At 31.8% G+C, this 16,634-nt stretch overlaps 2 protein-coding genes across 5 annotated transcripts in view; one reads left to right on the forward strand and one right to left on the reverse strand.

Annotated features, from left to right (window-relative positions):
• Positions 1-16,634, reverse strand: part of LOC143072814 (DEP domain-containing protein 1A-like) — a 249,246-nt gene that overhangs the window by 39,484 nt on the left and 193,128 nt on the right. The gene's annotated exons all lie outside the window — the stretch shown is intronic.
• Positions 1-16,634, forward strand: part of LOC143072856 (oxysterol-binding protein-related protein 9-like) — a 37,393-nt gene that overhangs the window by 12,696 nt on the left and 8,063 nt on the right. For all 4 annotated transcript variants that reach the window (XM_076247977.1, XM_076247986.1, XM_076248003.1 and 1 more), the window contains 8 exons: positions 1,395-1,509; positions 2,332-2,420; positions 2,728-2,757; positions 3,607-3,769; positions 7,584-7,752; positions 8,544-8,625; positions 9,469-9,643; positions 10,328-10,424. In XM_076247977.1, the coding sequence (XP_076104092.1) occupies positions 1,395-1,509; positions 2,332-2,420; positions 2,728-2,757; positions 3,607-3,769; positions 7,584-7,752; positions 8,544-8,625; positions 9,469-9,643; positions 10,328-10,424 (920 nt within the window). The remainder of the gene's footprint in view (positions 1-1,394; positions 1,510-2,331; positions 2,421-2,727; positions 2,758-3,606; positions 3,770-7,583; positions 7,753-8,543; positions 8,626-9,468; positions 9,644-10,327; positions 10,425-16,634) is intronic.

Genomic DNA, 16,634 nt, shown 5'->3' on the forward strand with positions numbered 1-16,634 from the left:
GCATACAAATGAACAGTAAATGTCTTGTCTTAGTCTTTAAAAAAAACCCTGCTATATATGTAAATGCTCTTTGGAAAAACAAAATTCAAATTGACTTTTGAAGCTTTTGCTCGAAGGGCAAGGTTGCAGTGTCATTTTTGGAACATTTCATATCTTTCTAGCTCACATGGTCCTATTAAATTAATTACAATTTGGGCACATTTTTGGTTTCCAAATAGCTCCACTTGAACCATACATCCAATCATAAATGAAGTTAGTTTGATAATGTTCCATTGGAAAATGAATATTTTTAGTAAAGTTTCAGAAAAATATATGTTTATCTTAAATCACATCGTATTCAAATTTACATTAAATGTTTCTTAAGTAAGAGAAGGCAACAAAATTTGAGTTTGAAGTAAAAACCTGTTTAAAGGACATTTCCTCTGGAGACACATCTAGTTAGAGGAAGCCTACAAGCATATGACTGAAAAAAAACCCAGAATTTTTGTGCCTAAAATCTGATTTGATCATAAATTTTATGATCAGAAACGAAAGAGTAGTAATGACTCTGTGACATTTTTTATTGGAAATAAATTTGAAGCATTATATAGGGAAAATGTTCAGTACTGGTACATTTAGCTTATGCTTTATGTTATCTCATACTGACACATGTTTTTCATCAGATTGATGTAATATTTATATGCTGAAAAATTAGAAATTAGTGAAAATGATATTTATGTGTTATTGCATCTTTGATAACATTATGAACATGTAGTGTGTTGTCTGTGGGAAATTTATTGTTGCATGATGGTATACAGAGTAAAGTAAAGCCAAATTATTTACAGCAAAAAATAGAGTTGTATGCTACAATAACAGCTTGTAATATTATACCTTACTACTACTTTAACTCAATATAGTACAAAATAAACTTCCGATAAATTATTTAGCATAGAATATATTCAATGTCATTTGATTTTCTAGATATTTTTTATGTTAGTCTTTTGGATGCTTTCTTATTTGGTGACCATTTTCTACAGACTCATAAAAAACAAATATCATAAATAATAATAAAACATATAACAGCTATTTTATAGTGATGGTATTTATGCTCACGCTGATTGCTAGTACAACATGTATGTGATTGTTGCATGGTCGTTCAATGGTTTTGTTTTTTGTATTGTTCAATAATCTTTTTTTTTTAATTTGAAGATTCAGATGAATTTGTTTGTCAAAGGTAATTCTAGAGAGTGCTAGATTTAAATTTAATCATACATATAATAAAGAGTTTTATATGTTTAATTTTAATTTTCATATTTGAAAAGAATATTTATTTCTTGCACAAATGTTTCTTTGTCTTGACAAAATTAATCTTTTTACGTTAGATTTACTCTGTAGATGAAAATGTTTATTTACAGAGGATGAAGCATTACCTCAGACAGACACAGTGGTCCCTGAAAGATCTTACTCCAGTAGCGAGGATGAAGATTTTTATGATGCCGAAGACTTTAAGTCAGCATCCTCTACGCCTCAGTAAGTTAAGGTTTTAATATATTTGGGAAATAGGATGTGTATGATGCAAACAAAATTGTTGAATATTAGGAAATAGCATATTAAAGGACTAATATTTATATCTTCGTTCCATCTACTGTGGATATATTATTATCAGTTGGATACCAATTTTCATGATTTTTCGTGGGTACAGATGACCCACAAATTTAAATGGTCAACAAATAACAAATTATCTATTAGGTAGTATGCAGACTTTGACAAAACAATGAAATCACATATTCACTAAAAGGCAAGTTTCCGCAATCCTCGAAAATTGGTTTCAACGAAAATAACTGAATCCACAGGACTTGAAATACAGTTTAAACCTTATAGCATTTTTGATTATATTTATGACAAAATATGAGGTTATGCAGTGGATTATCTAATAAAAAGTCAAAGGATGTCCTCCTTCCAAGTTCAAATTATGGACCAGCTTGCCTCTTGATTTTTCTCTGTACATTTGTTTTCTTTTTATTACATTTAATCCTTGATAGTAATTTTAAATACCAGTAGGTGGCCATTAAAAAAAAACATAACAATATTAAGCTGATTATGTGCACATTTTGAAAATGATTTACTAATAAAATGGGAAAGATCATTTTCAGCTTATATAAGTATTTACATTAAGGTGAACAAATCAGGTTTGAGATCATTTTAATCACCAGCTTGAGAATACATATTAATTACAGATAGCAAACCGATTATGCATTAAAAATATTTGAGCACTCAGAGAAAAAAATGCATACAAACAAAATTTTATTGTATCTTATTTTTGATGAAACATCATATTATTATTATCTATAGAAAGGGAAGCACACCAGACTCCTCACCCAGTACAGAAGAAGCAATAGTCCAGCCACAAGTCATAGCTTCTGATGATGATTATTATGATGGTAAGGTCTTTATTATCATTACCAAAATGTTTATTTTTTTATCTCCCCTTGTGCTATAAACTGGGTTTAAATGGTGTTCATTAAACATGATTTAAGGCCAAACTTTTTTTACCAGGCTTGATATTTATGCTTTTTCTTGTCCCAGTCTTTTATCTTCCTTCAAGATCAGATTTAGTCAATGGAGTATTTTGGGGATTTTATCTGAATTGATTTGAAACGATGACAGTGAATGGAAATTTTTTGAAATAAAAGTACAAAGTTCAGTTTTATTTAATTTAATTTATTGTATTTTCTTTTATTTTTGCAGAATTGTATGATGAGTTAGACAAAGAAAATTGTAAGTAAAACACAAATAACCTTTGTTCATATATATTTATAAAATATAATTATCTATGCATAAAATTTCCTTATTTAATTGATTATGATAGCTGATATCCGTGAACAAATCATGTATTGTTAATCCTTGATAAAATGGGTATATTGGAAATACTCTGTTTGTCATCACTATAATGTATATGTCAGACGCTGTTCTAAAATGTACTACATTAATGTCATACTGTTTTAGGAGTAAAATTATAAGCTATACTGATTGATTGCTTGTTTGTGCTGAATGTCACTTTCAAAACTCTTTTAACTATATCGTTGCAATCATTTAATTTGTGGAGTAAGCAGTAGTGCCCAGAGAGAATAATGATCTTCTGCAGGAAACCTGACTATCTTAGTCAAGTAAGATCTGAGTCTAATGCATCTGCCACAAGTGTGGTTTCAAACTCTCAACCTGTAGTGTTGACAGGCTAGCTATTGCTGTAGATGAATAGTTGGACCACTTGGATTTCAAAGACCCCAGTAATACTAAAATGTTCTGACATTTATTTAAAGTTTTCATACAGTCAAATAGGATATAATCATTTTAGAGTGATATTTCTTAGTAGAATTTGTAGAAGTAAATTGTATCATGTATGTAATTCTTTTTTCCAGTGGGATCTTTAGAAAGTCATGGTAGTGTAATAGCTCATTTATTATTTTCAAGTGGGATCTTTAGAAAGTCATGGGAGTGTAATAGCTCATTTATTATTTTCCAGGGGGATCTTTAGAAAGTCATGGTAGTGTAATAGCTCACTTATTATTTTCCAGTGAGATCTTTAGAAAGTCATGGTAGTGTAATAGCTCATTTATTATTTTCCAGTGGGATCTTTAGAAAGTCATGGGAGTGTAATAGCTCATTTATTATCACAAGTTAGGATAGGAATGGATTTAACCAAAGTTGTTTTACCAACATTTATATTGGAGCGGCGATCACTGTTAGAAATGTATGCAGATTTTTTTGCACATCCTGATTTATTTTTAAAGTAAGTTTAAATTAATAAAATAAGCTTTTTATACGACCGCAAAAATTGAAAATTTTTTGGTCGTATATTGGTATGATGTTGGCGTCGTCGTCATCGTCGTCGTTGTCGTCCGAATACTTTTAGTTTTCGCACTCTAACTTTAGTAAAAGTGAATAGAAATCTATGAAATTTTAACACAAGGTTTATGACCACAAAAGGAAGGTTGGGATTGATTTTGGGAGTTTTGGTCCCAATATTTTAGGAATTAGGGGCCAAAAAGGGCCCAAATAAGCATTTTCTTGGTTTTCGCACTATAACTTTAGTTTAAGTAAATAGAAATCTATGAAATTTTGACACAAGGTTTATGACCACAAAAGGAAGGTTGGGATTGATTTTGGGATGTTTGGTTTCAACAGTTTAGGAATTAGGGGCCAAAAAAGGGCCCAAATAAGCATTATTCTTGGTTTTCGCACAATAACTTTAGTATAAGTAAATAGAAATCAATGAAATGTAAACACAAGGTTTATGACCACATAAGGAAGGTTGGGATTGATTTTGGGAGTTGAGGTCCCAACAGTTTAGAAATTAGGGGCCAAAAAGGGGCCCAAATAAGCATTATTCTTGGTTTTCGCACCATAACTTTAGTATAAGTAAATAGAAATCTATGAAATTTAAACACAAGGTTTATGACCATAAAAGGAAGGTTGGGTTTGATTTTGGGAGTTTTGGTCCCAACAGTTTAGAAATAAGGGCCCAAAGGGTCCAAAATTGAACTTTGTTTGATTTCATCAAAAATTGAATAATTGGGGTTCTTTGATATGCCGAATCTTACTGTGTATGTAGATTCTTGAGTTTTGGTCCCATTTTCAAATTGGTCTACATTAAGTTCCAAAGGGTCCAAAATTAAACTTAGTTTGATTTTAACAAAAATTGAATCCTTGGGGTTCTTTGATATGCTGAATATAAAAATGTACTTAGATTTTTGATTATTGGTCCAGTTTTCAAGTTGGTCCAAATCGGGGTCCAAAATTAAACTTTGTTTGATTTCATCAAAAATTGAATAATTGGGGTTCTTTGATATGCCAAATCTAACTGTATGTAGATTCTTAATTTTTGGTCCCGTTTTCAAATTGGTCTACATTAAAGTCCAAAGGGTCCAAAATTAAACTAAGTTTGATTTTAACAAAAAATGAATTCTTGGGCTTTTTTGATATGCTGAATCTAAACATGTACTTAGATTTTTGATTATGAACCCAGTTTTCAAGTTGGTTCAAATCAGGATCCAAAATTATTATATTAAGTATTGTGCAATAGCAAGAAATTTTCAATTGCACAGAATTCAGCAATAGCAAGAAATCTTCAATTGCACAGTATTGTGCAATAGCAAGAAATTTTCAATTGCACAGTATTGTGCAATAGCAAGAAATCTTCAATTGCACAGTATTGTGCAATAGCAAATATTTTCAATTGCACAGTATTGTGCAATAGCAAGAAATATCTAATTGCACAATATTGTGCAATAGCAAGAAATTTTCAATTGGAGTTATCTTTCTTTGTTCAGAATAGTAGTTGAATCAACTTAAATCATTGTTTTATACAATATACAATGTATTTTCACTTTTACTACCAACCAATCTTTACCATTCAGTGATAACAAGCACTTTATTTTACATTTTAATATTTTATGATGTTTTTAAAAGAGTAGTTATTGTTGCAAACTCCATTAGAAATTTGAATTGATATCAGTTTTGTAAAAGGGAAAGGGGGATGTGGAAAAAAAATGGGGGGAGGGGTTAAATTTTTCTCATTTCAGATTTCATAAATAAAAAGAAAATTTCTTCAAACATTTTTTTGAGAGGATTAATATTCAACAGCATAGTGAATTGCTCAAAGGCAAAAAAAAAAATTTAAGTTCATTAGACCACATTCATTCTGTGTCAGAAACCTATGCTGTGTCAACTATTTAATTTTAGATTTAAATAAGTTTGAAGAAGAAATCTTTAATTGATTTGTAAAATCTTGACATTTGTTTTGTGTAAAAAACCCATATAATGTCAAAAATTTGATCACAATCCAAATTCAGAGCTGTATCACGCTTGAATGTTTTGTCCATACTTGCTTGCCCCAACTGTTCAGGGTTCGATATAAAGCTGCGCCCTGCAGAGCACCTGGTTTTTTGTCGAGCCTGCAACTTTTGTTGCAGAAAGCTCGACATAGGGATAGTGATCTGGCGGCGGCGGCGGTGTTAGCTAACTTCTTAAAAGCTTTATATTATAGAAGGTGGAAGACCTGGATGCTTCATACTTTGTATATAGATGCCTCATCTTACGAAGTTTCCGTCAGTCACATGTCCAATGTCCTTGACCTCATTTTCATGGTTCAGTGACCACTTGAAAAAAAGTTCAATTTTTTTGTAATGTTGAATTCTCTCTTATTATAAGTAATAAGATAACTATATTTCATATGTGTGTACCTTTCAAGGTCCTCATGTCTGTCAGACAGTTTTCACTTGACCTTGACCTCATTTCATGGATCAGTGAACAAGGTTAAGTTTTGGTGGTCAAGTCCATATCTCAGATACTATAAGCAATAGGGCTAGTATATTTGGTGTATGGAAGGACTGTAAGGTGTACATGTCCAACTGGCAGGTGTCATCTGACCTTGACCTCATTTTCATGGTTCAGTGGTTATAGTTAAATTTTTGTGTTTTGGTCTGTTTTTCTCATACTATATGCAAACGGTCTACTTTATTTGTTGTATGGAATGATTGTAAGGTGTACATGTCTAGCGGGCTGATGTCATGTGACCTTGACCTCATTTTCATGGTTCAGTGGTCAATGTTAAGTTTTTGAGTTTTGGTCTTTTTATCTAATACTATATGCTATAGGTCAACTATATTTGGTGTATGGAAATATTTTATGATCTTTATGTCAGTCGCACAGGTTTTATTTGACTGTGACCTCATTTTCACGGTTCATTGCACAGTGTTCAGTTTTTGTGTTTTGGTCTATTTTTCTTAAACTATAAGTAATAGGTCAACTATATATGTTGTATAGAAGCATTGTTAGCTGTACATGTCTGCCTGGCATGGTTCATCTGACCTTGACCTCATTTTCAAGGTTCATTGGTCTTTGTTTAGTTATCTTGGTTAATGTTAAGTTTATGTGACAGTTGTTATAAATCTTAACTTTATACTTAGGACTATCAACATAATATCAATGATTAGTATAGAAGGCGAGACATTTCAGCGTGTGCACTCTTGTCTTAGAATTATATGTGATATTTTGAAAAATTCAATCATTGATGGTAAAGTTTTACATAACATACAAATTGTAAAGTGCCAATTAAAACAGAATTCAATATTACAAAATTAAACAATACCAGTAGTAATAGGTATATAAGTATTTTTAATGTTTCCATGAAAGAATTCTAGGAGAATATAGCAAAGTTTTGAGATGATGGTTTCATATTCTTGCAGAATCAATCAACACATTAAAAATTGTCAACGAAATTTCGCTTCCACAACATTAGATAATTCTAAAAGTCAAAGTAGGAAATAATTTGAAATTAGCAAACAGAAGTAACTTATAATTTACAAAACTTGACAATATCTCCAAGCTTTTGTTTTGATTGATTTACTGCAATGAAATACTCACTGAATCCCATGCAATAGAAACAGAATCTAAATATAAGTAAGAGTATTTTTAATTTTAATTGTCAGAGAGAAAATAACATATTAAAGCCAGGTTTTGTTTCACTTCAGTCTCAAATTTTAATAAATTGACAACAATCAGATTATTATCTTTTAATGACCCCTCGTATTTGTCTTATATAGAATTCCGGAATTACCAACTCCCAGAGAGAGAATGATACAGTTAGTCCGGTGGTATTTGTCAGCGTTCCATGCTGGCAGAAACAGTGAAATTGCCAAAAAGCCTTATAATCCTATAGTAGGAGAAACTTTTTCATGTTTTTGGAAAATGCCCGGTGCTGAAAATAATAATGTAAGTATGGAAATTTAAAGGTCATAATTTAATTTATCTTATACCGTATAAGGGGCTTCGGTGACAGAGTGGTCAAAGTAGTCTAGATATTGTCAACCCTGAGGCTGTGAGTTTGAACCCAATTACGGCAGGTGAGCTGGACACCAATTGTAATTGACTTGGCTTGTCAGTTTTCCAACTGACAGACGGTGGTTCTCTCCTGGGACTCTGGCTTCCTCAACAAACAAAAAACTTACCGCCACAAAATAGTAAATAGTGCTGAATGTGGTGTTAAACACTTATCTATCAATCTTATACAGAATTCTAATTTCTTATTAGAGTGAAAACTTTGTAAAAAGATAAATTATTTTAACAGAATAGTCTGTCCATATATGCTTTTGTGGTATAAAACTGCCAGACAATTTTCTGTTAGTACTTTCCTAAATTTATTGTGGATTAATGAGTAAAGTTAAGAAAGCACAAATAATTAACTGAAAATTACTCTTTAATTTCTATTATCTGAAAAAGACTTGTCTGCATTTTTATATCCAAGTTACCTCTACATTAAAAACAAATTGACTAAAAATACTGAAATGAATATAGTGATTTGTACCAAATGACATGAATGAAAATTTTTTTTGTTGATGAAAACCAAATATGATATTTTTTTCTTATGCAGCTTCTCAACTTTGTTGAATATGAAAAAAAAAGGGTATTTAGACAAGATTCTGTTATAGTTTCACCTAAGAATTTGAGTTAATAGACTATGTTTGATAAAAATGATTTAAATATCTTTCAATATTTTATTTCAGGAAAAAACAGATGGACCTGTACCATGGGCTAGTAAAGATAATTTATCATTCATTGCAGAACAAGTTTCCCATCATCCCCCAAGTAAGTTTACAATAAAGTCAATAATAATTCATTATGATACTGTAAATTCAGAAATTATTGCAAGGTTTTTATGAAAGTGAAAAATGCAACTGCATGCATATCCCAATACAGAGAATTGGCATTCTGATATCTTACATATTCCCATGAAGGTTTTCCTGAAATTGCAAAAAGTAATCATAAATCATTGTTGATCATGTCAAAACGGCAATATTGTGTATTGCTTTTCTGCATATTTTTTAAGCTCTGCAAGTCTTTCTTGATTTTAATTTCCTGTTTTTGTACTGTGTGATTGACTTCATTTAAAAAGAATATATTGCAATCTGATTGCATTTAACATTATAATTCCCTTCTACTGTAACACCAAAGAAAGATTAAAATTGACCCTTCATTGAATAAAGCTAAAACTCATGATTGTTAAATTTAGTTGTGAATTTTCAGATAATTTGTAATATTGATTAATTATCAATGATTGATTTTGAAAAGAGGGAATTTTTAAACTACAATCTCATCGAAAGGTTGATTAGAGGGAAATGAGATGTAACTGAAAATATTTTCAAGTTTGAGAAACCATAGACTATCTCTTTCTAATGACTCACCTCTGATAATATTTAATGGTTTTCAGAAAACACTAAAATTTTAGAATATATGTGCCCTGTAAATTAGAACAATTGCCTTTAATAATGTTTATGCTGTCCCACTTAATGTACTTTTATTGGTAGCTCTGAATTATTAGAATGCAGATTTAATGTAGGCATATTATGAAATATTCACAGTTTTTAAATCCTTTCCCTTACTCATAACAAATGAAAATTAATGTTTATTACAATCTATCTTTTCTTTTAGTTTCAGCTTTTTATGCAGAACATTTTAATAAAAAGGTATCATTAGATGGTTATATATGGACTAAATCTAAGTTTCTTGGATTATCTATTGGTGTACATATGATAGGACAAGGTGTGATATCTGTAATTGATCATGATGAAGAATATACGATTACATTCCCTAATGGTTATGGAAGGCAAGTGCATCCTAATTATATTATGTCATTTTTGTTACTATTGTTAGAAAAAAAATTCTGACTAGCATGCAGGTGTCAATTTAAAGTGTTATTTCCATCTATCCAACAGGTTGAACCCACTTGTGAAGAATACTAAAACAAGGTTTCTGTCTATTAAATAATGTATGTCTAGTATCTATTTTGTGATATGTGATAAAACTTCATAACCTAAATGATACAGTTCACATTGCCTCAGATTTGGTAGATATATATTAGTTATTTCACATACCATGGATGTCAATTATCTCAAAAGTATATGAATTATCAACCTAAATTTTAAACTATAAAAAAGATATACAGCTTAAAAGATACAGAGAAATGTATTTTTTCCCCATCCAAACTATTAAAATTTTACAAGCTAAAAATAACTAGTAGTTTTCTGCTTATGAAATAAACAAGTCAATGACTAAGAGAGATTAAAAGCACCATGCAAATCATTACTCAAGATTTTTATTAGTATAACCTTTTTTTTCAAAAAAATACTTTTCACATATTGTGAGATATATGTTTTACTCAAGTATATTCAATGAACTTTTATACCGTATATATGCAGCTTTCAATGAACATAGTTGTATACACTTTGAGTTTTTTACTAGGTGTTATAACAGTTGGATAGTGTTATTTTAATTTGCTTAATTCATTTAGGTCAATATTAACAGTACCATGGATAGAGTTAGGTGGTAAATGTACGTTAAGTTGTGCTAAAACAGGATATAATGCTACAGTAGAATTTCACACAAAGGTAAATATTATTGTATTATTCAAAAATAAACACTATGTAAAATATTATGCTTTACATCTAATACACAACTACAGTCAAACCTGCTTTAGAGACCACCTGTATTTAGCAAAAAACATGTGTTAAAAGACCACCAATTTTAGATCCCTCTGTAGTACATTTCATATAAATTAAAACTGTATTAAAAGACCACCTGTCTTAAGAGATCACTTTTTTGCCTCCTTAAGTGGTCTCTTAAAACAGGTTTGACTGTATATAGAAAAAAGAGCTGTGGTGTGATTGCCAATAAGACAACCATTCACCTGAGTCTATATAATGTAACTATAGATCACCATCCTGCTTTTAACAATAGCAAACCCAGCTTACAATAATATAACAGAATTCAAACAAGTAAATTAACAGCCTCATTTATGATAAAACAACAAATGAAAAATAAATATTATATATCAGACCGAAACCAACATTTCCGATTGAATGACGAACTCCTGACTTAGGGCAAGTACATACATATATAATATGGTGTGGATAAACATGAACTTATGTATATGGACCATAATTTGCTATTGGGCTCGTTTCCTATAACGATAGAAAAGTGATAAAAATGTGTATTTCTGTAAGAAAAGTTGTAACTACATCTAAAGATGCCTTTATTTTTATCAACATACAAGTGTATGCTACTCTTCCCTAGAAAAAAAATTGAAATTAACAAATTTCAAAGATTATACGACCGTATTTTTGTGTCGTTTCTCGCGTTACTTTTCGCTTCCGAAGTGCATAATGCTGACTGATTTATAGATAATCGTCACCGGCAAATTCGTAACTTTTGCTTTCAAATAATAAAGAACATCGACCAATAAGAATAGTCAGAAGAAAATGCCGAGAACTATAAGTATTTCTGTAGCAGGTGTAAGAACACTGGCGTTACTTTCGTTTCCTATTTCGTAACGCAAATTTTAGATGATGTAATCTGCTTTGTTGTAACAGAATTCTTTATATCAATATGCAAATATGAACTCTCGCGAGATGTTTAAACAGGTAAATCAGAGATGATTTACATTCTAGTTTTGTTCTTCGTAATAATTAAGTTAGAAAATGACGTTATCGTTATGCGTTACATTTCACACGAAACAGAAGTCCAGTTATTTCCTTTTTAGCTCACCTGGCCCGAAGGGCCAAGTGAGCTTTTCCAATCACTTGTCGTCCGTCGTCCGACGTCGTCGTCGTCCGTCGTCCGTCGTCGTTAACTTTTACAAAAATCTTCTCCTCTGAAACTACTGGGCCAAATTAAACCAAACTTGGCCACATTCATCATTGGGGTATCTAGTTTTAAAGATGTGTGGCGTGACCCGGCCAACCAACCAAGATGGCCGCCATGGCTAAAAATAGAACATAGGGGTAAAATGCAGTTTTTGGCTTATAACTCAAAAACCAAAGCATTTAGAGCAAATCTGACATGGGGTAAAATTGTTTATCAGGTCAAGATCTATCTGCCCTCAAATTTTCAGATGAATCCGACAACCCGTTGTTGGGTTGCTGCCCCTGAACTGGTAATTTTAGGGAATTTTTGCTGTTTTTGGCTATTATCTTGAATATTATTATAGATAGAGATAAACTGTAAACAGCAATAATGTTCAGCAAAGTAAGATTTACAAATAAGTCAGCCTGACCAAAATGGTCAGTTGACCCCTTTAGGAGTTATTGACCTTTATAGTCAATTTTTAACCATTTTTCATAAATCTTAGTAATCTTTTACAAAAATCTTCTCCTCTGAAACTACTGGGCCAAATTAATCCAAACTTGGCCACAATCATCTTTGGGATATCTAGTTTAAAAAATGTGTGGCGTGACCCGGCCAACCAACCAAGATGGCCGCCATGGCTAAAAATAGAACATAGGGGTAAAATGCAGTTTTTGGCTTATAACTCAAAAACCAAAGCATTTAGAGCAAATCTGACATGGTGTAAAAGTGTTTATCAGGTCAAGATCTATCTGTCCTGAAATTTTCAGATGAATCGGACAACCTGTTGTTGGGTTGCTGCCCCTGAATTGGTAATTTTAAGGAAATTTTGCTGTTTTTGGTTATTATCTTGAATATTATTATATGACCGCAAAAATTTTAATTTTTCGTCGTATATTGCTATCACGTTGGCGTCGTCGTCTTGCGTCGTCTTGCCTCGTCTTGCGTCGTCTTGCCTCGTCTTGCGTCGTCGTCGTCGTCGTCCGAATACTTTTAGTTTTCGCACTCTAACTTTAGTAAAAGTGAATAGAAATCGATGAAATTTTGACACAAGGTTTATGACCACAAAAGGAAGGTTGGGATTGATTTTGGGAGTTGTGGTCCCAACATTTTAGCAATTAGGGGCCAAAAAGGGCCCAAATAAGCATTTTCTTGGTTTTCGCACTATAACTTTAGTTTAAGTAAATAGAAATCTATGAAATTTTGACACAAGGTTTATGACCACAAAAGGAAGGTTGGGATTGATTTTGGGAGTTTTGGTTCCAACAGTTTAGGAATTAGGGGCCAAAAAAGGCCCAAATAAGCATTATTCTTGGTTTTCGCACAATAACTTTAGTATAAGTAAATAGAAATCAGTGAAATTTAAACACAAGGTTTATGACCACAAAAGGAAGGTTGGGATTGATTTTGGGAGTTGAGGTCCCAACAGTTTAGGAATTAGGGGCCAAAAAGGGGCCCAAATAAGCATTATTCTTGGTTTTCGCACCATAACTTAAGTATAAGTAAATAGAAATCTATGAAATTTAAACACAAGGTTTATGACCATAAAAGGAAGGTTGGGTTTGATTTTGGGAGTTTTGGTTCCAACAGTTTAGGAATTAGGGGCCAAAAAAGGGCCCAAATAAGCATTATTCTTGGTTTTCGCACAATAACTTTAGTATAAGTAAATAGAAATCAGTGAAATTTAAACACAAGGTTTGTGACCAGAAAAGGAAGGTTGGGATTGATTTTGGGAGTTAAGGTCCCAACAGTTTAGGAATTAGGGGCCAAAAAGGGGCCCAAATAAGCATTATTCTTGGTTTTCGCACCATAACTTAAGTATAAGTAAATAGAAATCTATGAAATTTAAACACAAGGTTTATGACCATAAAAGGAAGGTTGGGTTTGATTTTTGGAGTTTTGTTCCCAACAGTTTAGGAATAAGGGGCCCAAAGGGTCCAAAATTGAACTTTGTTTGTTTTCATCAAAAATTGAATAATTGGGGTTCTTTGATATAAATCTAAAAATGTACTTAGATTTTTGAATATTGGCCCAGTTTTCAAGTTGGTCCAAATCGGGGTCCAAAATTAAACTTTGTTTGATTTCATCAAAAATTGAATAATTGGGGTTCTTTGATATGCCAAATCTAACTGTGTATGTAGATTCTTAATTTTTGGTCCCGTTTTCAAATTGGTCTACATTAAAGTCCAAAGGGTCCAAAATTAAACTAAATTTGATTTTAACAAAAATTGAATTCTTGGGCTTTTTTGATATGCTGAATCTTAACATGTACTTAGATTTTTGTTTATGGGCCCAGTTTTCAAGTTGGTTCAAATCAGGATCCAAAATTATTATATTAAGTATTGTGCAATAGCAAGAAATTTTCAATTGCACAGTATTCAGCAATAGCAAGAAATCTTCAATTGCACAGTATTGTGCAATAGCAAGAAATTTTCAATTGCTCAGTATTGCACAATATCAAGAAATCTTCAATTGCACAGTATTGTGCAATAGCAAATATTTTCATTTGCACAGTATTGCGCAATAGCCAGAAATATCTAATTGCACAATATTGTGCAATAGCAAGAAATTTTCAATTGATTGGAGTTATCTTTCTTTGTCCAGAATAGTAATTGAGTCAACTTAAATCATTGTTTTATACAATATACAATGTATATTCACTTTTACTACCAACTGATAAATTAAAACAATCTTTACCATTCAGTGATAACAAGCACCTTTTGTTACATTTTAATATTTTATGATGTATTTAAATGAGTAGTTATTGTTGCAAACTCCATTAGAAATTTGAATTGAGATCAGTTTTGGAAAAAGGGAAAGGGGGATGTGAAAAAAAAATGGGGAGGGGGGGGGGGGGGTTAGATTTTTCTCATTTCAGATTTCATAAATAAAAAGAAAATTTCTTCAAACATTTTTTTGAGAGGATTAATATTCAACAGCATAGTGAATTGCTCAAAGGCAAAAAAAAAATTTTAAGTTCATTAGACCACATTCATTCTGTGTCAGAAACCTATGCTGTGTCAACTATTTAATCACAATCCAAATTTAGAGCTGTATCCAGCTTGAATGTTGTGTCCATACTTGCCCCAACTGTTCAGGGTTCAACCTCTGCGGTCGTATAAAGCTGTGCCCTGCGGAGCATCTGGTTATAGATAGAGATAAACTGTAAACAGCAATAATGTTCAGCAAAGTAAGATTTACAAATAAGTCAGCATGACCAAAATGGTCAGTTGACCCCTGAAGGAGTTATTGCCCTTTATAGTTAATTTTTATCTATTTTTTCGTAAATCTTAGTAATCTTTTACAAAAATCTTCTCTGAAACTACTGGGCCAAATTAAACTAAACTTGGCCACAATCATCATTGGGGTAACTTGTGTGGCGTGACCTGGCCAATCAACCAAAATGGCTGCAGTGATATTGTTTGCCTTAAATTACCGGAGAATAAAGGCTTTTTCCCCTGGAGAAGAATCCCAATTTGAATAAGAAATGGCTTAAAATTATTCCCAAAAAGACAACTTTTTTCCCAAACAGTGCAGTCTCAGTAGTAATTGTGCATGAATACAAACTGAAAAACACTCATTTATACATTTTTCATGCCTAAAATGACTATATGTGCAGATTTGAGGATCAATTTATGTATCATCACTGACAATAAGGGGTCTTATTTCAAATGAGGGTTTACCTCTTTAAAGGGGTCTGCAAATTGAAGTTCCAGTCAAGTTCATGGTTTATTATAAATTTCCCAATTTGATAAAAATGACGCATATTTTCCCAATAAAAAAGGGTACAGGTAGTTTTGAAAAAAGCTAACAATATCACTGGGCTGCCACGGCTAATAATAGAACATAGGGGTAAAATGCAGTTTTTGGCTTATAACTCAAAAACCGAAGCATTAAGAGAAAAACTGACAGGGTTTAATTGTTTATCAGGTCAAGATCTATCTGCCCTGATGTTTTCACATGGATCGGACAACCCGTTGTTAGGTTACTGTCCTGAATTGGTAATTTTAAGGAAATTTTGCCGTTTTTTGTTATTATCTTGAATATTATTATAGATAGAGATAAACTGTATACAGCAATAACGTTCAGCAAAATAAGATCTACAAATAAGTTTACATGACCAAAATAGTCAATTGACCCCTTAAGGAGTTATTGCCCTTTATAGTTAATTTTTAACATTTTTCATAAATTTTTGTAAATTTTTAGAAAATATTTTCCACTGTAATTACTGGGCCAAGTTCATTATAGATAGAGATAATTGTAGCAACAAGAATGTTCAGTAAAGTAAGATCTACAAACACATCACTATCACCAAAACACAATTATGTCATGAATTTATCCATGTCCATTGTTTAATATGCACAAGACCAAGGTGAGCGACACAGGCTCTTTAGAGCCTCTAGTTTTTTATTAAAATTGTTTTTGTCGTTAAGTTCTAATCATTTCCGGTCATACGTGAAACATGTCACTAACATGTGATCACGCCCTTACGGCCGGATATACGAAATACTAGGTCTAAACATTGTTTTTGTTTCCAACGGGATGTTAGCAAACATAATCTGTAGACTTGTTTCGTCTTGTTACAAAAAGGAAAATACAATTTTCAAAGAGATTGCGCCGGGGGTCTATTATTTTTCCTATGTGCATAATGTTACTTACGATCTTGTGTGAAAATAAATGCCCAATGACTTGACAAAATCGATTTCAGATTTGACGATGTTATAACACACTTCGTTTCCAGATAACGATGTAAAGGGTCCTTGGAAAATTCAATCGAAATTACGTCTCTTATCATTGTGCCGATGCTCGTTGGATTGATTTTGCTTCAGCAGTAAATATTACTGGATATTTTAGGTGAATTAAGATAATTTAATAAAAAAACACATGTTAATATAACGTTACACTTGGAATTACAAATTTGGTATCTTTGTCACAATTTTTAATTTATTTTTTTTATTCATGTTCTGCAAACACTT

The sequence above is a fragment of the Mytilus galloprovincialis genome, chromosome 1 (assembly GCF_965363235.1).
Source record: "Mytilus galloprovincialis chromosome 1, xbMytGall1.hap1.1, whole genome shotgun sequence".
Classification (NCBI taxonomy): domain Eukaryota; kingdom Metazoa; phylum Mollusca; class Bivalvia; order Mytilida; family Mytilidae; genus Mytilus; species Mytilus galloprovincialis.